Source organism: Salmo trutta, chromosome 3, assembly GCF_901001165.1.
Source record: "Salmo trutta chromosome 3, fSalTru1.1, whole genome shotgun sequence".
NCBI classification, from domain to species: Eukaryota; Metazoa; Chordata; class Actinopteri; order Salmoniformes; family Salmonidae; genus Salmo; species Salmo trutta.
In genome coordinates, this window is record NC_042959.1 from 14,019,699 (window position 1) to 14,044,080 (window position 24,382).

A 24,382-nucleotide genomic window follows, 5' to 3' on the forward strand; every position below is an offset into this window, starting at 1 on the left:
TGATGCCTTGAGGCCAGTGGTATTTAACTGTTTCTTGTGGAAAGTTATTGATTTGGTGTTAGTGAATTTGTGTGTTAATTGTATTTTAGCAACTGTTAATACAATTTTGATAGTGGGTTGGTTACTGTCTGGGTTTGTATGGGTGGGAATGGTGGAAGTCTTGTTTTCCCTTTTGCGTTTTCCAGTGTGCTGTGTCCTACTGCGCTTTCAATACTGAAGATCAACAGGAACGCCCCTAACGCATTGTATGTAAAGGTTTACTATTGCTTCAAAACACCATGTTGGGTCTCAATGTTTTCACATTTTATATTTCATTAATATGACATTTTGCAACTTGCCTTAATTGCTCTCCTTTGCAAATTAGTTAAATGTTTTGTATTGATGCAACTGAGCTGTCAAGGAATCATAATTGGTAATAAATGCATAGCTTGTTGTGATTGAAGACAGTTTTGGTATGCATTTGTTATTCTGGGGGACTCTTGTGTGGGGGCTTTTCTTGTGCTTTTTCAGGTATGACTTAGCTTGGTGCTTTTAGATCACGGAAGTGACCTGGGCCTGATGGCAGCTCTTACAAGGTGGAAAGTGAAGGTTTCAGATAAGTTTAATCCAGCTTGTATCATGTCCAAAAGTGGGAAAATTCATGACATGCCACCTGGTTGTCTGAATGGGCCCCATTGCTGCCTCAGTTGATTGGTCTTCAATAGAGACGCATCTACTTAGCAATACGACTCTGCCACTACTTGTGGTATGTAGAAGTTGCACTGGTGTGCTTTCACTGAGTGCAAATCTCTTCTGGTGGAGACTTTTCAACTCAAAATGTTATGCTAATTATAAAGCATATTTTGTCTACGGGTAACAAATGTCAGTGCTGTGAGGGTGGGTATAGGGCTGTTTGTTTTTGATCTTTCAGAATTACAAAAGCCCAAATGAAGACTGCCATCTACCCGTGACATGACCACAGGAATCGCCCCTCCTTTGAACTCCTCTACACAGGCAGGACAGTTTGAACACCTTCATTACATTAGACCATTTCTAGTTTGCTTTTGGCTCTCCTCAGCTACCTGCACTTGTGCAACTGTGCAAGGAGCAAGCAGTCTTGTATCGTAGTAGCCTTTCATTCCTCTTCAACTGTATAGCATATTTGGTTTTCCTTTGTAGCTGTCGTGCAACTGTGACAGCGTTCCCAAATTAAGGTAGCTGAGGAACACTGCGCAACTGTGCAGCTGTAATTTGGACTGCAATTGTTTTGCTTTTGGATTGGTAGATGAGGGTTGGGAGGAGAATTCTGCACTTTTTCTCTACAGAAATCTGAGCGCGTCTTGGTGAAGCACGAATGAAGTCTTCTAACCTGCCGCACGTAGTAAGGTGTTGGTGTACCTTTTCAGTCTTCATTTCAAATCAAAATCCAGACCCCTGCCATGTTTTAGTTTGGTTCAATGGACATCTTGAACTGGCTTCCTGTTAACCTCCTATCGTTAATAACCATCATCAAGCCATGCTTTTACCGGCATATGCCCCTTTCTTTGGCTCAGAGCCCTACTGCTTTGCATCTTTAAAGTAAGTTGAGTAAAATGTATGTTATGTGAGTACTGTGGTGGTTTGTGTAGAAACCTTTGTTTCAGATCATTATCTTGTATCACTGTCCGCTGACTGCGCCTCCATCTGAATGTAACGCCGTCGCAGGAAACTCGGCAAATGAATGTGGCCCCTGAATGAAGTACCTACCATCTACCCTCTCTGCGCTTGAGCTTAGTCAAACCCCTCCACTCGACGGTCTTCAGTCTCTTCTCTCTCTGTGCTGTCTGTGCCCCTTTCCTTTCCCCCTTTTGGTTTCTCAGGTGACAATTTCTCATCCGACGTAAAATTGTCATGAATTGGCATTCGTTATCTGCCTCTAACTGCGTGATGGAACACTGAGAACCCAGTCACTTTCAGATCAAGACCCACAAGCTTGTCTTGCTGAAAATTGAGCATCACTTCAGTTTCTTGGTTACTAAGTTAAGTCATTTTGGTTCCCTTTTGATTTTGAACACACCATGGCTATGTTTTAACACAACCTCTTGACTCTGCATGCATATCAGCTCTGCATAACATTTTGAACTTCAAAATGCGCAACATAACTTTCATATAGTTAATGTGTAAAATAGGCACATACCAGTAGGTGTTGTGAGGGTGGGGGCAACACTTTCTTCCTTCCTTTCAGATATCTCTTGAGTGAACTTGTCGTTACTGAGTGCTTGCAGCTGCAGGGAGTCATGGGAAGTGTCTTGGTTTGATCCAGTTCTAGGAAGTTGAGAGCATCAGTGTAGAGAAACTGGTTGGTTGTGGTTTGTACTGTTTCTGTCTGTCACAGTAAATGACTTCTTAAAATATTTTCAATTTCAGGGATCTATTTTGTGGGGGGGGGGTGGGGGTGTAATTGTTCCTCTTTTGTCTTTACAGCTTCAAATCTAACAGCTCAATCCTTGCAAGTTTGACTGACCTCTGAATCTGGACCAATGTCAGTGATAAGATCTACACTTATGTTGTGAATTTGTCTTACTGTTATCATGGATGAAATGTAGTAATGTGGAATTGCTCTAATGGCATTAAGTGTCTTCCTGGGGTTTGCCGGGGATGGGGGGAAACAAGTTGTCTTTTCCTCTAGTTTCAGGCTTGCGACGATGCTAAAGTCCTCAGGTTCGTGTAGAGCAGCAGGTGATGAGGGTTTTTCTTTTCCTGGGGGAACAAACCCTCTGGTTTTTGTTCTTCCAGGTTTTGCTTTTTGTCCTTGCGCAAAAAAAAGCAAAAGACTCCGGTGGTGGCACTCCTGATAGTCCTCAGGACGGGGTTCAATTCCCTGCGGCGTCTTTGCTTTTCTCAACCTGCTGCTTAGTTGGGTAAGCTAGTTAAAACGGGAACCTAGGTAGTTAAAATAAGTTCTAGGGTCATATTGCGATTTTTAAATGATGACGCGAGCCAAGAGCAGAGATCAGCTTCTCATTAGCTAGGTAACATTAGCTTTATTATATCTATATAGTGTTAGGTGTACTGTTTTGAAATAACATTCTTTATATTGATTTGATTGTATACATAGTCTTAGCAAGCTCTTTGGCAGCAAGCTAAGCATATTTAGCTAGCTTGCTTTGCAAATGTTAGCTAGCTAGCATCAAGTGTTGGTGATAGAAAAATGGCCGTAGAAGCAACTCTAGCTTAGTTTAGAAGAAAGACTGACTTTTCAATTCATTTTGATGCACCTGTAGAACAAGGAGCTAGTTGGCAAAGATTTTTATCTGTGCCCTTGGCAAAGATTTTTATCTGTGCCCTTGGTGTACAACAAACTCCCTCATGACGCCAGGACAGCGGAGTCAATCACCACCTTCCGGAGACACCTGAAACCCCACCTCTTTAAGGAATACCTGGGATAGGATAAAGTAATCTTTCTACCCCACCCCCCCAAAAAGATTTAGATGCACTATTGTAAAGTGGTTGTTCCACTGGATATCATAAGGTGAATGCACCAATTTGTAAGTCGCTCTGGATAAGAGCGTCTGCTAAATGATGTAAATCATTCAAGTTCTTGTCTTAAAATATTGACAGTTGCCATAGTTATTGAGGCTTTTTAGTATGCGCCCCTTGTGGAAACCTTCCGTCCATAAAATTCTCAATTACACAACCAAATATTAACTGTTCCAAAAATGTTTCTACTTAGGCTTGCTTGCCAACCCATAAATGTTAGAAGAAACTGGTTTCTAATGGAATGTATTTTGTTTAGTCTATTGGTTGAGACATGACTTGTAGTTCAAGAGATGAGTTTAATTTACTTTAAGTTATGAATAAAATCTATGAACTGTACAAAATTGTGTGCTGACTGTCATACCTCATTACAATGTTTTCAATATTGACTTAATTCCCTGGATTTATTTGGGTTATACATTACAATTTTACTTTACATGTTTTAATGTGCTTTTCATATTTGACAAAGCCAATTTTAGTGACCTGAAGTATATTTTCATTACTGAGTAGAGTAAGCCTACGTAACCAAGGAATGGGGATGTATTTAATTATTTCACCTTTATTTAACCAGGTAGGCCAGTTGAGAACAAGTTCTCATTTACTACTGCGACTTGGCCAAGATGAAGCAAAGCAGTGCGACAGTTACAAATGTACAGTCAACATAATATATATATATATATACACACACACACAGTGTGCAAATGTAGGGAGGTAAGGCAATAAATAGGCCATGGAGGCAAAATAATTACAATTATGCATTAACACTGGTGTGGTAGATGTGCAAGTAGTGCTACTGGGGTGTAAGAGGATAAGTAAAAATATGGGGCTGAGGTAGTTGGGTGTGCTATTTACAGATTGGCTGTGTGCAGTGATCGGTAAGCTGCTCTGACAGGATTGATCAAGTACTAGAGGCAATGGTGCATGTCAAGTACACGCACACTGCATTCAGTATGTCTCATTTACTGATTCCCCAATGTTTTACTAAATATAGAAACCGGTTCTGTCTGGCTCAGTTGGTAGAGCATGGGGCTTGCAATGTCAGGTTTGTGGGTACAATTTCCATGGAGAACCAGTAAAACGTTAGCTTTGCACTCACTACTGTATTCAAAGAGTGGCTACACTGACAAGTCAATCCAACAGTTGTACACAAAGCGGCATGGGGGGTTTGTCTAGCTCAGGGGTTCCTAAACTTTTTCCCTGGGGGCCCCCCTTCCAGCATTGGAACATCCTGCATGCATGGGCACAAGCACTGTTCATGATGGAAAGAATATTGCAGGTTTAAAGCTTATTTCCTGCAATACATGTTTTGTCATGTAAAGAACCTGTTTTAAATCAAATTTTCTTACAAATCTATACATTTTATGTGTGTACTCTTGATATGAGTGACAACCAAGGGCTAAAAACTATTTTTTTTTAAACTGACATGGGCTAGTTGATCTGGACTGTTCTGAAAGTTATACATAGCTCTCGACGGTATGCCATGACTAACATGACAATAACTGATGAACTACCCAATTTTGAAATTGCACCTTGTGCATTCTATTACAACTTTCAAGAGTTTTTTTAGTTTTGGGGGGCCCACCCCACAATTTGGGAGCTAGTATCCTTTCGTTGTATTGGTGCATATTGTAATTAATTTTTTGAATATTCTATGAATATTCAATAGGTTGCAGCGACGCTATGCTACCAGCCCATTTGATGAATATCAATAGCCATCTCGAGACAACTGATATAAAGTTTTTTTTTCTTCTCATAGTTGACGGAATGTCTCGTGTCCTACATATCGTTACACTCGTAATAACTTAACCATTACGAAACTTATATTCGATCAAATAAACCTCACGTAGCAAATAAGCCATTCAAGTTTTGAGGTTGACCAAGTTCGACACTGGCCTCCATACAAAAACCGTTGCCTGGTAGTCGAAACAACGCAACCTACTGGTTGGATAAATATTTCCCACGAGTTGGGCCTCTCTTCCTCGCTGCTGTAAATCGACAGGGTCAAAGGTCCCATGACCACAGAGGCAAATGTAATTTATTTATCGGTATTAAAATATTAATTCTGGAAGAAAGAAGTCAACATTTGAGTCACCCACCGCTCACTCTGCTTTCCCCAAGGTGTGGAACGTAAGGGAAGGGTCTGATTTCTCTGGAGGGGCCAGCTTGCTAGCTAGCAGGCTGCGGTTCGCTATAGTTGTTGTTTACATTGATGTGTACTGGAAGAAATCAGAGATGTGGTCCTTTTTCGCTAGGGATCCAGTCAAAGACTTTAATTATGAAATTTTACCGGAAACTCAAGAAACGTCCGGAATATGGACACTACATCGGGGCAAACGAAAGGTAAATCAAATTGTGGGGGCAGAAATATATTTTAACAGAATGTCTTGTTGGCTAGGTAGCGGTTAGCTGATACAAGGCAAGGTCTCGCTAGCTAGTTATTTTTGGGATGAAATTGAATGTCATTTCCATACATGATTATCACGATATATATATAACATTGTCAGGATATTTATCGCCTACAGAAGCTAAAACGGCACTGTTAGCTAACGTTACTGCTAGGCTAGTATAGATAGCTACCTAACTAGTAGGTTTTGTTTATGCAGGGCCACGTATTCTCGCCACGTCAATCTCCGCTAACTATCTAACGTTGGCTAGCAAGTCACTGTTGTGAGCTAAGAACGTCAGCTAGTTAACGTTAGTTACATGCGAAATGTATTTCGACCAACTCATTTCATGGAGTGGTGTAAAAAATAATTTCAAGTACTAACATTACTTAAGTAGGTTTTTGTATTTTTGACAACTTTAACGTTTACTTCTACATTCCTAAAGAAAGTATACTTTTTACTCCATACATTTTCCCTGACAGCCAAAGGTACTCGTTACATTTTGAATGCTTTAGCAGGACAGGAAAATGGTCCATTCACGCACAGATCAAGAGAACATCCCTACTGCAACTCATCTGGCGGATTCATTAAACACGCTTCCTTTGTAAATTATGTCTGAGTGTGCCCCTGACTATCCATAAATAAATACAAAAACAAGAAAAGGGTGACGTCTGTTTTGCTTAATATAAGGAATTTGACATTATTTTTTCTTTTAATGTTTACGTATATTTTAGCAATTACATTTACTTTTGATACTTAAGTATATTTTAAACCAAATACTTTTAGACTTTTACTCAAGTAATATTTTACTGGGTGATTTTCACTTTTACTTGAGTCATTTTCTATTAAATTATCTTTACTTTTACTCAAGTATGACAGTAGGGTACTCTTTCCACCACTGATATCATGACGAATAATTATGTTGTTCGCAGTGTCAGTCTTGTTTTGACTGGTAGCTAACTAACTAGATGCTAACGTTATCTAGTTCATTCGTCATCAAAGGTTGCATTGTTTCCTTTACTTATTGTTCAAAGCCATGGGAATGCAATGGTAGAACCTTTGATGACAGACTTGGCTAGGTGTCTTTCTGTGTTTCACCTGAAATAGCTACTAGACTTAGACAAATTGTGTGGTGACATGACAACAACACTTATTGCAAGGTACAGAACCGAACAACACCTGTCCTGTGAGTGTGGTTGAGGCATCTGGCCTCACCATGGAGACTGTAACTTCATCTCTCCTAACCACAATAACATCTCTCCTCATACCAATGATGAAACATGACATTGTCACATTTTGACATCTCTCTCTTCAGATAGGTGGGGAGCCAGTATCAGTGTTTGTGTACGAGGTGTCAACGGGGACAGAGGAACAGGCCCAGCTAGCAAAGGCAGCGTTCAAACGCATGAAGACCCTTCGACATCCCAACATCCTGGCCTACGTAGATGGATTGGAGGTGTGTGTCTGTGTCGGGGTGTTTCACCCCAAATGCATATAGTGTAACATCACAATATAGTTGATATTTAAAAGGCAAACAACAGGATTCAGTATTTTATAACTCTTTTTCTGCATTCTTTTGTATCTGTTTTTATTTTCAGACTGTGGTGAGTATCGACTGAATCAGTTATTCCCCTGTCTACCAGTTCTATAGAGAAACAGTAGCTATTGTGCTAGTCGTTGATGTACTCACCATATAATAGAAAAATACTTAAGACTGTAATGCACATTTTTACCAAGTCATGAATGCGTTATTGTTGTCTCTTTCTGGTGCCTTGCAGACAGAGAAGAGCCTGTACCTGGTCACAGAGCAGGTCACCTCCCTGGCAGCCCACCTGAAGGCCCAGTCAGACCGGGGGGGCTCTGGGGAGCTGGAGATATCCTGGGGCCTTCATCAGATTGTGGTCAGTAGACTGAAGGAGAGATGAGTGCTCTCATTTCCTCATGTGTTTCTGTATGTTGAGTTCTGCTTGTCCTTTATCAATCCTCTTCCACCTCTACTCCATTATCCTTCTCCCTTCCTCTGTGTCTCTTTCTCTCTATCAATCTCTTTCTCAATGGAAAGGTGACTCTCCATCTTCTCTGAGAAGGCCCTTTTCTATGTTAATCAAACGGTACTGAATGTTCTCTAAACACCAGCCCGAAGGGCTCATAGGAAGTCACAACATTAGCTGCTACAGAATAACACAGTCTCACAGATACATTATCAGCGTGTCCCAGGCCCAGAATGGAGCCAACATTTAACCATAACATTCAACACTGGCAGACAGTTGATACTGGCAGTTAAACAGGTCAAAGGTAGAAACATCAGTACTCCGTGACAACAGATGATTGTAGACTAACTTCCCCCAAGGGAATACATCTGTCTATGTCTTCCCATACCTAAAATCATGTTTATTACATAGCAATCCATATCAACAGTAAATCAAATACAGGAAAGTAATTAATCAAATAATTGCTCACACACGCTATTTCCCCCCTGTAGAAAGCCGTTAGTTTCCTGGTGAATGACTGCCACCTCCTTCACAACAACCTGGGTATCTGGTCTGTGTTTGTGGACCGAGCCGGAGAATGGAAGCTTGGCGGTCTGGACCACATGACCCCAGAGAATGAGGACGCCTCCACATCACTACCCTCCGCTAAAGCTGTTCACCCTGACATGGACAAATACGACCCCCCTGAATCACCAAACGGTGGAGAGAAATGGTGAGACGGACAGACAATCAGTTAAGAATGAGAGGGTGTAAAATACTGATTTCATTGCAAATTGTATTGCTGGTATCTCACATACAAAGGTTTTAGTTCAATGCTTGATGTAGTCTGAAGATACTTAATATTTGTAGTATGAAGTATATCTCTTGGGCTCCCGAGTTGCGCAGCGGTCTAAGGCACTGCATCTCAGTGCAAGAGCGACACTACAGTCCTTGGTTCGAATCCAGGCTGAATCACATCCGGCCGTGATTGGGAGTCCCATATGGCGGCTCACAATTGGCCCAGTGTTGTCTGGGTTTGGCCGGGGTAGGCCGTCATTGTAAATAAGAATTTGTTCTTAACTGACTTGCCTAGTTAAATAAAATATCTCTATGTTCCAGGGCTGGGGATGTGTGGCGGCTGGGCTGTCTGATCTGGGAAGTGTTCAATGGTCCACTGCCCCGAACCACCTCCCTACGCTCCCTCGGAAAGGTACCCTCCTCCCCCACCCTTTACCTTCTAAGATTTTACCAGAGCATCACACATTTTAAGGAAATCCTAAAGTGATTCTAATATCATCCTGTCAAAAATATCAAAGGTCATGAATTAATTGGAAGTGATTTGAAATGTATTATGGTATGTTGTCACTCAGATCCCTAAAGCATTGGTGCCACACTACTGTGAGTTGGTAGGGGCCAATGCCAGGGCCCGGCCGAACCCAGCTCGCTTCCTCCAGAACTGCAGAGCTCGCGGAGGATTCCTTAGCAACAACTTCGTGGAGAGCAACCTTTTCCTTGAGGAGATCCAGGTGTGATTCCTGACCCCTATCCCCGCTATAGAAAAAGCTTGACACGATAGAGATGACATAGCTCTCATTGAAATGTGTTGGTTTATCGATAAAATGTTTTATTCTGTGAAGTGTGAAATATCTATGTATCTTATGTCTGTCTAACATAAATCTATGTGATCCAGATCAAAGACCCAGCAGAGAAGCATCAGTTTTTTCAGGACCTGAGTGAGAACCTGGACTCATTCCCAGAGGACTTCTGTAAGCACAAGGTGCTGCCACAGCTTCTCACTGCCTTTGAGTTTGGCAACGCTGGTGCTGTTGTCCTCACACCTCTGTTTAAGGTATGTGTGCTGTGGAGGCAGTGAGGAGGGATTCAGATAGGAGAAGGAATCACCGGCCTGGCATTGAATTGCTCCTCTGTTTTATGCAGAAGTGGGAAAACTATGTAATATCTATGTAAAGCATAATCATTGGAAGTGGTTTGAGTTAAAGTCATTTCTTCAGGGGGAAACATGCTTTTGGCAACTAATCATTTCCCACCCTTCCTCCATCAGTCAAATGTATTTTATTAAGCCCTTTTTACAAATCAAATTAAATGTTATTGGTCGCATACACATATTTAGTAGATGTTATTGTGGGTGTAGCGAAATGCTTGTGTTCCTAGCTCAAAGAGTGCAGTAATATCTAATAATTCACACAAATCTAAAAAGTAAAAGAATGGAACTAAGAAATATTAGGACGAGCAATGTCAGAGTCCGTGTATCTGTGTGTGTATATAGATAGATATAGTACTGGTCAAAAGTTTGGACACACCTACAAATTCAAGGATTTTTCTTTATTTTTACTATTTTCTACATTGTAGAATAATAGTGAAGACATCAAAACTATGAATTAACACATATGGAATCATGTGGTAACCAAAACGTGTTAAACAAATCAAAATATTTTTTTGATTCTTCAAAGTAGCCACCCTCTACCTTGATGACAGCTTTGCACACTCTTGGCATTCTCACAATCAGCTTCAAAAATATATATGCAACATGCAACAATTTCCACGATTTACAGTTCATATAAGGAAGTCAGTCAATTGAAATAAATTCATTAGGCCCTAATCTATGGATTTCACATGACTGGGCAGGAGCGCAGCCATGGTTGGGCCTCGGAGGGCATGGGCCCACCCACTGGGGAACCAGGCCCAGCCAATCAGAATGGGCTTTATTACAGACAGAAATACTCCTCAGTTTCATCAGCTGTCCAGGTGGCTGGTCTCAGAAGATCCCGCAGGTGAAGAAACGGAATGTGGAGGTCCTGGGCTGGCGTGGTTACACGTGGTTGTGAGGCCAGTTGGACGTACTGTCAAATTCTCTAAAACGACGGAGTTGGTTTATGGAAGATGAATGAACATTCAATCTATGGCAACAGCTCTGGTGGACATACCTGCAGTCAGCATGCTAATTGCACACGCCCTCAACTTGACATCTGTGGCATTGTTTTGTGTGACAAAACTGCACATTTTAGAGTGGCCTTTTATTGTCCCCAGCACAAGGTGCAACTTTGTAATGTTCATGATGTTTAATCAGCTTCGTGGAAATGCCACACCTGTTAGGTGGATGGATTTTCTTGGGATAAATGTTCTCTAACAGGGATGTAAACAAATTTGTGCACCAAATTTGAGAGAAATAAGCTTTTTGTGCGTATAGAAAGATATTGGGATCTTTTATTTCAGCTCATGAAACATGGCTCCAACACTTTACATGTTGCATTTATATTTTTGTGCACATGATGGGATGTATAGACATGAACAGTAGATGGATAGAATATGTAGTATGTCTGAAGAACACATTGTGTGTGTGTGTGTGTATACATACATACATACATACATACATACATACATACATACATACAGTTGAAGTCGGAAGTTTACATACACCTTAGTCAAATACATTTAATCCAAGTAAAAATTCCCTGTTTTAGGTCAGTTAGGATCACCACTTTATTTTAAGAATGTGAAATGTCAGAATAATAGTAGAGAGAATTATTTATTTTGTGAAGTGCACCAGTCCCCCCTGCAGCAAAGCACCCCCACAACATGATGCTGCCACCGCCGCGCTTTACGGTTGGGATGGTGTTCTTCGGCTTGCAAGCCTCCCCCTTTTTCCTCCAAACATAACAATGGTCATTATGGCCAAACAGTTCTATTTTTGTTTCATCAGACCAGAGGACATTTCTCCAAAAAGTACGATTTTTGTCCCCATGTGCAGTTGCAAACCGTAGTCTGGCTTTTTTAATGACGGTTTTGGAGCAGTGGCTTCTTCCTTGCTGAGCAGCCTTTCAGGTTATGTCGATATAGGACTCATTTTACTGTGGATATAGATACTTTTGCACTTGTTTCCTCCAGCATCTTCACAAGGTCCTTTTGCTGTTGTTCTGGGATTGATTTGCACTTTTCGCACCAAAGTACGTTCATCTCTAGGAGACAGAACGCGTCTTCTTCCTGAGCGTTATAACGGCTGCATGGTCCTATGGTGATTATACTTGCATACTATTGTTTGTACAGATGAACGTGGTACCTTCAGGTGTTTGGAAATTGCTCCCAAGGATGAACCAGACTTGTGGAGGTCTACAATTGTTTTTCTGAGGTCTTGGCTGATTTCTTTTGATTTTCCCATCGTGTCAAGCAAAGAGGCACTGAGTTTGAAGGTAGGCCTTGAAATACATCCACAGGTACACCTCCAATTGACTCAATGATGTCAATTAGCCTTTCAGCAGCTTCTAAAGCCATGACATAATTTTCTGGAATTTTCCAAGCTGTTTAAAGGCACAGTCAACTTAGTGTATGTAAACTTCTGACCCACTGGAATTGTGATACAGTCAATTATAAGTGAAATAATCTGTCTGTAAACAATTGTTGGAAAAATGACTTGTGTCATGCACAAAGTAGATGTCCTAACCGACATGCCAAACTATAGTTTGTTAACAAGAAATTTGTGGAGTGGTTGAAACTAGTTTAATTGACTCCAACCTAAGTGTATGTAAACTTCCGACTTCAACTGTATACACACACACACACACTACCTTTCAAAAGTTTGGGGTCACTTTGGAATTTCCTTGTTTTTGAAAGAAAAGCACATTTTCTGTGCCATTAAAATAACATCAAATTGGTCAGAAATACAGTGTAGACATTGTTGTAATGGCTATTGTAGCTGGAAACGATTGATTTTGAATGGAATATCTACCTACATATGTGTACAGAGGCCCATTATCAGCAACCATCACTCCTGTGTTCCAATGGCATGTTGTGTTCGCTAATCCAAGTTTATAATTTAAAGGCTAATTGATCATTAGAAACCCCTTTTGCAATTATGTTAGCACAGCTGAAAACTAATAAAAGCAATAAAACTGGCCTTCTTTAGACTAGTTGAGTATCTGGAGCATCAGCATTTGTGGGTTCGATTACAGGCTCAAAATGGCCAGAAACGAAACTTTCTTCTGAAACTCGTCAGTCTATTCTTGTTCTGAGAAATGAAGGCTATTCCATGCGAGAAATTGCCAAGAAACGGAAGATCTCATTCAACGCTGTGTACTACTCCCTTCACAGAACAGCGCAAACTGGCTCTAACCAGAATAGAAAGAGGAGTGGGAGGCCCCAGTGCACAACTGAGCAAGAAGACAAGTACATTAGAGTGTCTAGTTTGAGAAACAGACGCCTCACAGGTCCTCAACTGGCAGCTTCATTAAATAGTACCCACAAAACACCAGTCTCAACGTCAACAGTGAAGAGGCGACTCTGGGATGCTGGCCTTCTAGGCAGAGCTGCAAAGAAAAAGCCATATCTCAAACTGGCCAATAAAATGAAAAGATTCAGATGGGCAAAAGAACACAGACACTGGACAGAGGAAGTCTGCCTAGAAGGCCAGCATCCCGGAATCTCCTCTTCACTGTTGAAGTTCAGGCTGGTGTTTAGCAGAAGGTTCCTTCTTCCATCTCTCCTTGTTCTTTCTGTTCCTGTCAGGTGGGTAAGTTCCTGTCTGCGGAGGAGTACCAGCAGAAGATCATTCCTGTCATTGTAAAGATGTTCTCCTCTACAGACCGGGCCATGAGGATACGACTGCTTCAACAGGTACAGTGTACCAACACATCAGAGTACAGAGGCGGAATGAGTGTTTGCTGTAGATCTCTTGTTTTATTCCTCTTTCCAACCCCGTCCTCATCTCTCTTTCCTTCAGATGGAGCAGTTTATTCAGTATCTAAATGATGCAGCGGTGAACTCGCAGATCTTCCCTCATGTCGTTCATGGTTTCACAGACACAAACCCAGCCATCAGAGAGCAGACTGTCAAGGTATAACGGTCTCACCCAGTCTGTCAGACTGTGATTAACATACTCACACGACCTGATGGCTTCACTCACTTCTTCATTCAAGTGGAACTGACAGGGTTCCTTCCCTGTGGTTAATGGTGTTCCCAACGCACTGTTCTTGTTTTTTTTATGCCTCTGTCTTTCTCTCCATCTCCCAGTCCATGCTGCTGCTGGCCCCCAAGCTGAATGAGAGTAATGTGAATCAGGAGCTGATGAGGCACTTTGCACGACTGCAGGCGAGAGACGAGCAGGGACCAATCCGCTGCAACACCACTGTGTGCCTGGGAAAGATCGCCCCCTACCTCAACGCTGGGGTAACTCACTCTCTCTCTTTACCCATCTCCCCTTTTCTCTCCCTCTGCCTGCCCCTCTCTCCCTCCCTCTGCCTGCCCCTCTCTTCTCTCCCTCTGCCTGCCCCTCTCTTCTCTCCCTCTGCCTGCCCCTCTCTTCTCTCCCTCTCCCTGCCCCTCTCTTCTCTCCCTCTCCCTGCCCCTCTCTTCCCTCCTTCTGCCTGCCCCTCTCTCCCTCCCTCTGCCTGCCCCTTTCTTCTCTCCCTCCCTCTGCCTGCCCCTTTCTTCTCTCCCTCCCTCTGCCTGCCCCTTTCTTCTCTCCCTCCCTCTGCCTGCCCCTTTCTTCTCTCTCTGGCCCTTTCTTCTCTCCCTCTGCCTGCCCCTTTCTTCTCTCTCTGGCCCTTTCTTCTCTCCCTCTGCCTGCCCCTCTCTCCCTCCCTCTGCCTGCCCCTTTCTTCTCTCCCTCCCTCTGCCTGCCCCTTTCTTCTCTCCCTGCCCCTTTCTTCTCTCCCTGGCCCTTTCTTCTCTCCCTGCCCCTTTCTTCCCTCCCTCTGCCTGCCCCTCTTCCCTCCCTCTGCCTGCCCCTCTCTTCCCTCCCTCTCTCTTCCCTCCCTCTCCCTGCCCCTCTCTTCCCTCCCTCTCCCTGCCCCTCTCTTCCCTCCCTCTCCCTGCCCCTCTCTTCCCTCCCTGCCCCTCTCTTCCCTCCCTCTCCCTGCCCCTCTCTTCTCTCCCTCTCCCTGCCCCTTTCTTCTCTCCCTCTGCCTGCCCCTCTTATTCATGCCCCTCTCCTTTCCTCCACAGACGCGGCAGCGAGTGTTGATCTCTGCGTTCTCTCGGGCCACTAAGGACCCATTTCCCGCATCTCGGGCGGCTGGGGTTCTGGGCTTCGCAGCAACGCACAACTACTACAATGTGACGGAGAGCGCAGCACGAGTACTGCCAACGCTCTGTACCCTCACTGTTGACCCTGACAAGAACGTTAGAGATCAGGTGAGAAGCACTACAAACACCTTACACCCCTCACACATTGAACCACAGGACTGGGACATTTAACATTCTGTTTAGAAATATTTCACTAAAGACAGGCTAAAGCTGCTTCTCCAATAGAAATCCCCGATCACACTTGTAGGCGATGTCATGGTGACGATGACGAGCTAACCTCATGCGTAGAAACACATCATCAGCTCTAACAGTTGTCTTGCGCCTGTACAGGTCGTCAAATCAAAAGCACTCCTTTGGTATTGTTGTTTTTGACGAAAATGAAAACGTGTCACTCACGAGGTTAGATTTGTGCCTTTAGATTTCGAGAAAATTAACAAAATTGACTTCCCAAACCTTGGCCTGATCTTTTTCACAAGCATTCCCGGAAGTCTCACAATGTTGCACCTCTGGATTTAGAAACTCTGTGATTTCACCCTGCAACATTCCATCTGCAGTTGTGGGACAATCTATTTTTCCCTACACTCTCATTTCACATCGCAACATTCAATCTGTAATCAGGTTTCCATCCAACCTTTTTATGCGAGTAAAGTATGTCGGATTAAAGAAAAGCCTACGATAGGCCTGATGGAAACTGCAAATTTGGCGGTGAACTTTCCAAATGTCGACAAAAAAATATATACTGGATATGGCGGGATGTTTTTGTGTCTGTAAGATGTAATTATGCTAGAAATGTCAGTGGATGCGCTTTTATGTGCAAATATTGATATAATAACCATCATATGGAAGTAAACTTGGAGTCACGCGATGACATGCTCCTCCCACTACGACTCGGGAAAGCAGGAAGTTAATTAGGCTGCAGATGAAATAAGTTCTGATGAACTTCACAGGGTGGTGAAAGTGGAAAGCATACAGTTTATTAGGCTGCAGATGAAATAAGTTCTGATGAACTTCACAGGGTGGTGAAAGTGGAAAGCATACAGTTTATTAGGTTACAGATGAAATAAGTTCTGATTAACTTCACAGGGTGGTGAAAGTGCACAGTGATGAGCTTGATGCTTCTTTCTGATAAATATCGTGGGTTGTATTCTGGTGACATGATCATCTATGCTTGGCTGCTGTTTGACAAATAAAAATAATCTCGTTCTGTAGTCCATAAGACTGTCATCATGTAGGCTATACCCGCACTGGATCTGCCAGCTGTTCGTTAGCGCACATACCAATACCAGAGTGGGTACATTCACTATATAATGCAACATTTCTGGTGACAAAACCATCAGTCGAGTTGAAAATGCGCTGGAAACCCATTTAACTTGTATTTTTTATTCGGTACATGGTCATTTTTATGTGCACTATGTCATCACACACATACTTTTATCCACAAGTTAATTTGATGGAAACACATCTCTGGTGGGAAAATCTGCGTATTTTATTTATGCATATTTTAGAATATTTGCACAAAAATCTGTCGCCAATTGGATGGAACTTGTTTTTTTCTGTTCTTCCTCCCTCAGGCATTTAAAGCCATCAAGAGTTTCCTGACAAAGCTGGAGACTGTTTCTGAAGATCCAACCAAGCTGGCTGAAATAGGTCTGTTAACAAGCACTGTTCTCACATTAAACGGATACTGCGGGATTTTGGCAATGAAGTCCTTTATCTGCATCTGCATTTTTAGTAATTTTTTTGTGTTCAGTATTTTATTTTTATTTTATTTCACCTTTATTTAACCAGGTAAGCAAGTTGAGAACAAGTTCTCATTTACAACTGCGACCTGGCCAAGATCAAGCAAAGCAGTGCGACACAAACAACACAGAGTTACACATGGAATAAACAAACGTACAGTCAATAATACAACAGAAAAAGTCTATATACAGTGTGTGCAAATGAGGTAGGATAAGGGAGGTAAGGCAATAAATAGGCCATAGTGGCAAAATAATTACAATATAGCAAATAAACACTGGAGTGATAGATGTGCAGAAGATGAGTGTGCATGTAGAGATACTGGGGTGCAAAGGAGAAGGGAAAAAAATAACAATATGGGGATGGGGTATTTACAGATGGGCTATGTACAGTGATCTGTGAGCTGCTCTGACAGCTGGTGCTTAAAGCTAGTGAGGGAGATATGAGTCTACAGCTTCAGTGATTTTTGCAGTTCGTTCCAGTCATTGGCAGCAGAGAACTGGAAGGAAAGGCGGCCGAAGGTGAAATATACCTGCTGGTGCGCGTGCTACGGGTGGGTGCTGCTATGGTGACCAGTGAGCTGAGAAAAGGTGGGGCTTTACCTAGCAAAGACTTATAGATGACCTGGAGCCAGTGGGTTTGGCGACGAATATGAAGCGAGGGCCAGCCAACAAGAGCATACAGGTCGCAGTGGTGGGTAGTATATGGGGGCTTTGGTGACAAAACGGATGGCACTGTGATAGAATGCATCCAATTTGCTGAGTAGAGTGTTGGAGGCTATTTTGTAAATGACATCGCCAAAGTCAAGGATCGGTAGGATAGTCAGTATGAAGGAAGTTAGATAGCATTCACTCATGAAACTAACTAGCGCTAGCTGTACCTGAAGACTTCCAGTCATTGCGCTATGCTCGTTAGGAATCTGAGTACAGCCTTTGAGTGTCTAATATTATCTCCCTTTCATCCTAGAAAAGGATGTGATGTCATCAGCCCAGCCGGCGGGGGCAGCAGCCAGTTGGGCAGGCTGGGCAGTGACGGGGGTGTCCTCTCTGACCTCCAAGCTCATTCGGACCGGCCCGGGGGCAGAGGTGGGCGGCCCGGCCGACAACACCCCTGTTGCTGCTGGGACTGCCTCTCCTCGCACCGGGAACCCTGTGACAGATGGGGTAACCGTGGGTAAGGAACTGAGTTATGAACATGATACCTCTTAATCACTCAGATCTTAGATATGTTTCTGTTTAGGTCATTGTGTACATTACGGCGGCATCCCCCACAGAAACATAGGAAGTGCTGGCAAAGCTGTACCCATCAGTCCACAACTTACATTCACCTTTCACCTCACCGTTCTCTTCATCCCTCCATCTCTCCTTCCTCCAGGCTCTGAAGTTAAACCACCACCGGCCTCCATGACTCTACCCTTTGCTTCTGGCCTTGCTATCCAATCAGATTCCCCTAAGGTGACAGAGAAGGACGAGGAGCCAATTGGAGACCGTTGGGATGACGAGGACTGGGGAAGTTTAGAGGTACAGTTGAAGTCGGAAGTTTACATACACTTAGGTTGGAGTCATTAAAACTTGTTTTTCAACCACTCCACAAATGTTTTGTTAACAAACTGTAGTTTGGCAAGTCGGTTAGGACATCTACTTTCTGCATGACACAAGTCATTTTTCCAACATTTGTTTACAGACAGATTATTTCACTTATAATTGACTGTATCACAATTCCAGTGGGTCAGAAGTTTACATACACTAAGTTGACTGTGCCTTTAAACAGCTTGGAAAATTCCAGAAAAGCATGTCATGGCTTTAGAAGCTTCTGAAAGGCTAATTGACAACATTTGAGTCAATTGGAGGTGTACCTGTGGATGTATTTCAAGGCCTACCTTCAAACTCAGTGCCTCTTTGCTTGACATCATGGGAAAATCTAAAGAAATCAGCAAAAACCTCAGAAAAACAATTGTAGACCTCCACAAGTCTGGTTCATCCTTGGAAGCAATTTCCAAACACCTGAAGGTACCACGTTCATCTGTACAAACAATAGTACGCAAGTATAAACACCATGGGACCATGCAGCCGCCATACCGCTCAGGAAGGAGACACGTTCTGTCTCCTAGAGATTAACGTACTTTGGTGCGAAAAGTGCGAATCAATCCCAGAACCTTGGGAAGATGCTGGAGGAAACGGGTACAAAAGTATCTATATCCACAGTAAAACGAGTCCTATATAGACATAACCTGAAAGGCCGCTCAGCAAGGAAGAAGCCACTGCTCCAAAACCGTCATTAAAAAAGCTAGACTACGGTTTGCAACTGCACATGGGGACAAAGATAGTACTTTTTGGAGAAATGTCCTCTGGTCTGATGAAACAAAAATAGAACTGTTTGGTCATAATGACCATCGTTATGTTTGGAGGAAAAAGGGGGAGGCTTGCAAGCTGAAGAACACCATCCCAACCGTGAAGCACGGGTGTGGCAGCATCATGCTGTGGGGGTGCTTTGCTGCAGGAGGGTCTGGTGCACTTCACAAAATAGATGGCATCATGAGGAAGGGAAATGATGTAGATATATTGAAGCAACATCTCAAGACATCAGTCAGGAAGTTAAAGTTTGGTTGCAAACGGGTCTTCCAAATGTAAGACCCCAAGCATACTTCCAAAGTTGTGGCAAAATGGCTTAGGACAACAAAGTCAAAATATTGGAGTGGCCATCACAAATCCCTGACCTCGATCTCATGGAAAATCTGTGGGCAGAACTGAAAATGCGTGTGCGAGCAAGGCGGCCTACAAACCTGACTCAGTTACACCAGCTCTGTCAGGAGGAATGGGCCAAAATTCACCCAACTTATTGTGGGAAGCTTGTGGAAGGCTACCCGAAACGTTTGACCCAAGTTAAACAATTTAAAGGCAATGCTACCAACTACTAATTGAGAGTATGTATACTTCTGACCTGCTGGGAATGTGACGAAAGAAATAAAAGCTGAAATAAATCCTTCTCTCTACTATTATTCTGACATTTCGCATTCTTACAATAAAGTGGTGATCCTAACTGACTTAAGACAGGGAATTTTTACTTGGATTAAATGTGAGGAATAGTGAAACTGAGTTTAAATGTATTTGGCTAAGGTGTATGTAAACTTCCGACTTCAACTGTAATTGACATGGATGGGATTTGGGGTGGGATTTGACAGTTGGGACCGTGGGACGTCAACTGTCACGGAACATGGGAAATACGCAAATAATGTTCTGTTTGCTCAATTAAGTTATTCATCTCTGTCCTTCTCTCGCTTTCTTTCTTCCCCCCTCCTCCAGGACCCAGAGAAGGTACAGGCAGCAGACCCAGATGACTGGAACTCCTCTGATTGGTCCGGAATGTCATCAGTCAAAAAGAAGGCCAGTGTAAGAGGAGTACGTATCTGGTTTTATTTAGACCTGAGGGTTATTCAGGGAGGCAGAGTGTTTGAAAAAGAGTCAAAGATAATGGCACTGTAAAGTAACTACCACTCAAACTTTTTGAGGAAAATGTACTTACTGTGATGTGTGGTTGTCTCACCTAGCTATCTTAAGATGATTGCACAAACTGTATTCTCTATTGCTAAGAGCGTCTGCTAAATGACAGGAATGTATTTACATATTCATCTGCTAAGTGCTGAAAGTTCCAACCTAGTGAACAGAGGTCCATGATCTAAAACCGTTTGAGTGCTGAAACCTCATTCATTGCTGTCTCCGTCTCCATCCAGGTGTCTCTAGCCTCCTCTGAGGCAGTAAAAAAGCAGAGCTCTGATTGGAGCAGCTCGGGCTGGGATGCCGACGACAGCTGGTCCAATGAGAAGGAGGCTGACAGCCAGGGTCAGAGTTCACCGGGAGAGGATGGGTGGGGCAATGACTGGGAGGAGGAGGGTAGGACTGCGCCAGCCACTAAGAGTGCTGCTTTGCCGGAGGGGGTTCGGTTAGCCAGCGAGTATGACTGGGACATTAAGGGAGACACGCAGACTGACTTTCTCGCCAATGTGTCTCAGAGAGCAACCCCCACTGCTACGGTGAGGAGAGGAGGGGGGCTTTATAAATAAAATACTTTGACAGGAGTAGGCTTTGTGTTTTGAAGAACTGACAAGCAGGTTTGTCAAAATGTAGGTAAAAGTTTGGTGTTGATGCTAAGTGGGGAATGGTTTTGATGTGGAAATGGAGGGGCATCACGGTGTGTGTTTTAATGCGTGTGCATTCTGCATGTGTTTTCTGGTTCATGCTAGGCTGGTGATGGCTGGAGTGCAGAGCCTGCTGGAGACTGGGGAGCCGAGGAGAGCTGGGAGTCTGTGGACGGAAGTCCAGGTGAGTCTCAACCTGCTCTAACATCTCTACTCCATTATTTCTCTCAATCATCTGAAACCAGGGAGTCATTTAACAATATGCTATTCATGTTATAAGCTTCAAGACAGACGATAACAGATGTCTGTCTCTATTTCCTAAGCAGGCCTAAGCAAGGCAGAGCTGGCCAAGAAGAAACGTGAGGAGAGGAGGAAAGAACTGGAGGCCAAACGGGCAGAGCGCAAGGCAGCTAAGGGTCCTCTCAAACTGGGCACTCGGAAACTGGACTGACTGGAAGGAAAAGGAGGGCTGGCAGAAGATGGGAAGCAAGGCAGACCGTGTGCTGTGATAACTTTTCCCTGACTCCCACAGAGCGGGTGAAATGTATGGAAGGATCAACATTCCATTATCAAAAGAACAAGAGACACTGAACTTGACGACAGTGCAAGCTGCTCATTGTTTAAGAAAGGGATAAGAGGCTGAGACAGGACTCATCCAGATTATTCTGGGGTTTAAACATTACATCACATATTTACGTTGTAAAGAAGTGTATTTGTCTGAAAAGGACTGTGACAAAAAAATCTGAATATGTTTTTATAAATAAATGATATCAATGTTGTTAGGTTGTAATTTCTGGTACAATAATCCAGACATACTCTGAGAAAAACTCAAGTTAGATTTATTCCCCACAGTGGGTGTTGCAGCTGCACAGCACATCTAGAGGTCACACAAGGACATACTGTATATTTATACCTTCCAACTAGGCAAAGTCACTTTCTTGTATTTCTATGATAAATAATCAGTCTCTGCTGCTGGACAGGAACTGAGTCTGTTCCTCTTGGTGTTTTCGTGTCCCAGCCTGAGTCCGGAACCTTCCTGCTCCTCCGTGCCTTAGTTATTGGGAGTACACACTCCTACAGTCGACTGCAGTCCACTAAATAATTACACTTCTCATGCACAAAGAGCTGAAACTTAACACTACTTCCATTCTCTAAGAATATCAAAGATGTATTCATACTAAGAGTATATAAGGATATAAAACTAAGGATATTAGACAGTGCTCTAGAACAGTAATTAGGCTCCATCAGCTATAACCCCAGACACATGGCTCCTATTCAACCCTCATGGAATCATTCTGCTACTCAGCCTTTGTACTTTACCTGTGTCCAAATACAATGCACTTCGATCAATCCAACTGACCCATAACAGGATAATTACTACTGTTAGGCTAATTATACAATTATAAACAGATTCAAACAGGCTCAAGTCAAATAGTCTCTTAAAAAATATATAAAGTGTGTGTATATGCTGAATGTTTATTTGACATATACGCATAAATGGGTTATGAATGTTTTATATGAGCTGTCACATTGCAGAAATAAGACGGATAGTCTTCATGCATGGGTCTGTATATGTGACTTACCTACCAAACAACATATGGTACTTCCCTGAAGGGTAATGCTGGGACACGTTCAGCGACGCACAACGTTGTGGAACAGAAATATGTTATGTAGAACAAACATGCCTCTTGCATAGAATAAGGAATCATGTCAGGTCTATTCAGGATATTTCTATCTTCAACGTTCCACAACGTTTGCCTACTGAACGTGGCCCTGGTCTCTGTTGATGAACTGTACTTCACTGTTTTCAGATGAATAATATAGACCCGGCTACATCCCCTCGGAGCCAATCAGTTATTATTAGTGGTGGTGGGTTGACTGACTTGAAGCCAAACTATTGAACATGGACAGTGTTATCATGCAATTTTACCTGTAGATTCCTCCAATATATTTATGGAGTCACTTAGCTATTTAATATCAAATCATAAAGTGCAAAATAGTTCTGCCCATCAACTATCTTGTTAGAGTTGGGTGGGTCAAGGGAAGGTTCTGTTTGTGCCTTTGTTTGATGGCAGCACTATTTACTGGTGTTATGTGGTCAGACAAGCTGTGCTGTGATTTTTAAATATGTTGTGGGTGTGAGGGAGGGAAGTCCATATGGGAGAGGAAGACAGTAAAATCAGATGCATTGTTTTATAAAGGCGGATTCTTTAGCTAAAACGCTAATAAGGTTCAGTTTATCAATATATTTAATAAACAAACTCTTCAAACTCAAGTTTTTAAAGATCAAACACCAGTTAAGATTTCAAATCTTTCAATCCAACATTTAAAAAAAATTAAAAAGTATGATTTTGTTCAAATCAAATCAAATTTTATTGGTCACATACTCATGTTTAGCAGATGTTATTGCAAGTGTAGCAAAATGCTTGTGTTTCTAGCTCCAACAGTGCAGTAATATCTAACAAGTAATATCTTAATTTCACAACAATACACACAATGGACACAAATCCAAAGTAAAGTAATGGAATTAAGAATATATAAATAGGGAGTAGTTCTGTGGGTCCTTTTATTTTTTTATTTAACTAGGCAAGTCAGTTAAGAACAAATTCTTATTTGGCCAAAACCTAACGACGCTGGTCCAATTGTGCGCCGGTTGTAATACAGCCTGGAATCGAACCAGGGTTTGTATTGATGTCTCTAGCACTGAGATGCAGTGCCTTGGACGGCTGTGCCACTCGAGAGCCCTGGGTCCTATAGACAATTTTCTTCATGATAGAAATATTAGAACTTCAGTGGAATAACATTTTATCCCATTATAAAGAGATCTAAGTCTACAGAAATATGTTAAAACTTTAATAGGGAAACTTCATAGGTACTTTACACCAAATCAAATTTATTTATATAGCCCTTCTTACATCAGCTGATATCTCAAAGTGCTGTACAGAAACCCAGCCTAAAACCCCAAACAGCAAGCAATGCACAGTGGCTAGGAAAAACTCCCTAGAAAGGCCAAAACCTAGGAAGAAACCTAGAGAGGAACCAGGCTATGAGGGGTGGCCAGTCCTCTTCTGGCTGTGCCGGGTGGAGATTATAACAGAACATGGCCAAGATGTTCAAATGTTCATAGATGACCAGCATGGTCAAATAATAATAATCACAGTAGTTGTCGAGGGTGCAACAAGTCAGCACCTCAAGAGTAAATGTCAGTTGGCTTTTCATAGCCGATCATTGAGAGTATCTCTACCGCTCCTGCTGTCGCTAGAGAGTTGAAAACAGCAGGTCTGGGACACCACTGCTTATAAGCTAAGTAAAAATACTTCAAAGTACTTCTTAAGTCGTTTTTTAGGATATCTGTACTTCACTATTTATATACGACAACTTTTACTTCATTACATTCCTAAAGAAAATGATGTACTTTTTACTCCATACAGTTTCCCTGACAACCAGAAGTACTCATTACACTTTGAATGCTTAGCAGGACAAGAAAATTGTCTAATTCACGCACTTATCAAGAGAACATCCCTACTGCCTCTGATCTGGTTGACTCACTAAACACATGCTTCGTTTGTAAATTATGTCTGAGTATTGGAGCATGCCCCTAGCTATCCGTAAATTAAAAAACC

General features: G+C 42.5%; 1 protein-coding gene across 2 annotated transcripts; it reads left to right on the top strand.

Annotated features, from left to right (window-relative positions):
- The first annotated feature begins 5,576 nt into the window (after window positions 1-5,576).
- LOC115168703 (N-terminal kinase-like protein) lies at window positions 5,577-21,538 on the top strand. 2 transcript variants are annotated; one of them, XM_029724207.1, is made up of 18 exons: window positions 5,577-5,835; window positions 7,195-7,335; window positions 7,658-7,780; window positions 8,362-8,582; window positions 8,969-9,059; window positions 9,220-9,375; window positions 9,540-9,698; window positions 13,370-13,477; window positions 13,584-13,697; window positions 13,874-14,029; window positions 14,807-14,995; window positions 16,459-16,534; window positions 17,591-17,797; window positions 17,999-18,144; window positions 19,927-20,022; window positions 20,355-20,654; window positions 20,865-20,943; window positions 21,083-21,538. In XM_029724207.1, the coding sequence occupies exons 1-18, from the start codon at window positions 5,728-5,730 to the stop codon at window positions 21,208-21,210; spliced, it is 2,598 nt and encodes an 865-aa protein (XP_029580067.1). In that variant the 5' UTR covers window positions 5,577-5,727; the 3' UTR covers window positions 21,211-21,538. The 2 variants fall into 2 exon arrangements, with proteins under 2 accessions (XP_029580067.1, XP_029580078.1); XM_029724218.1 differs by having other exon boundaries at window positions 21,086-21,538.
- Window positions 21,539-24,382: the final 2,844 nt, after the last annotated feature.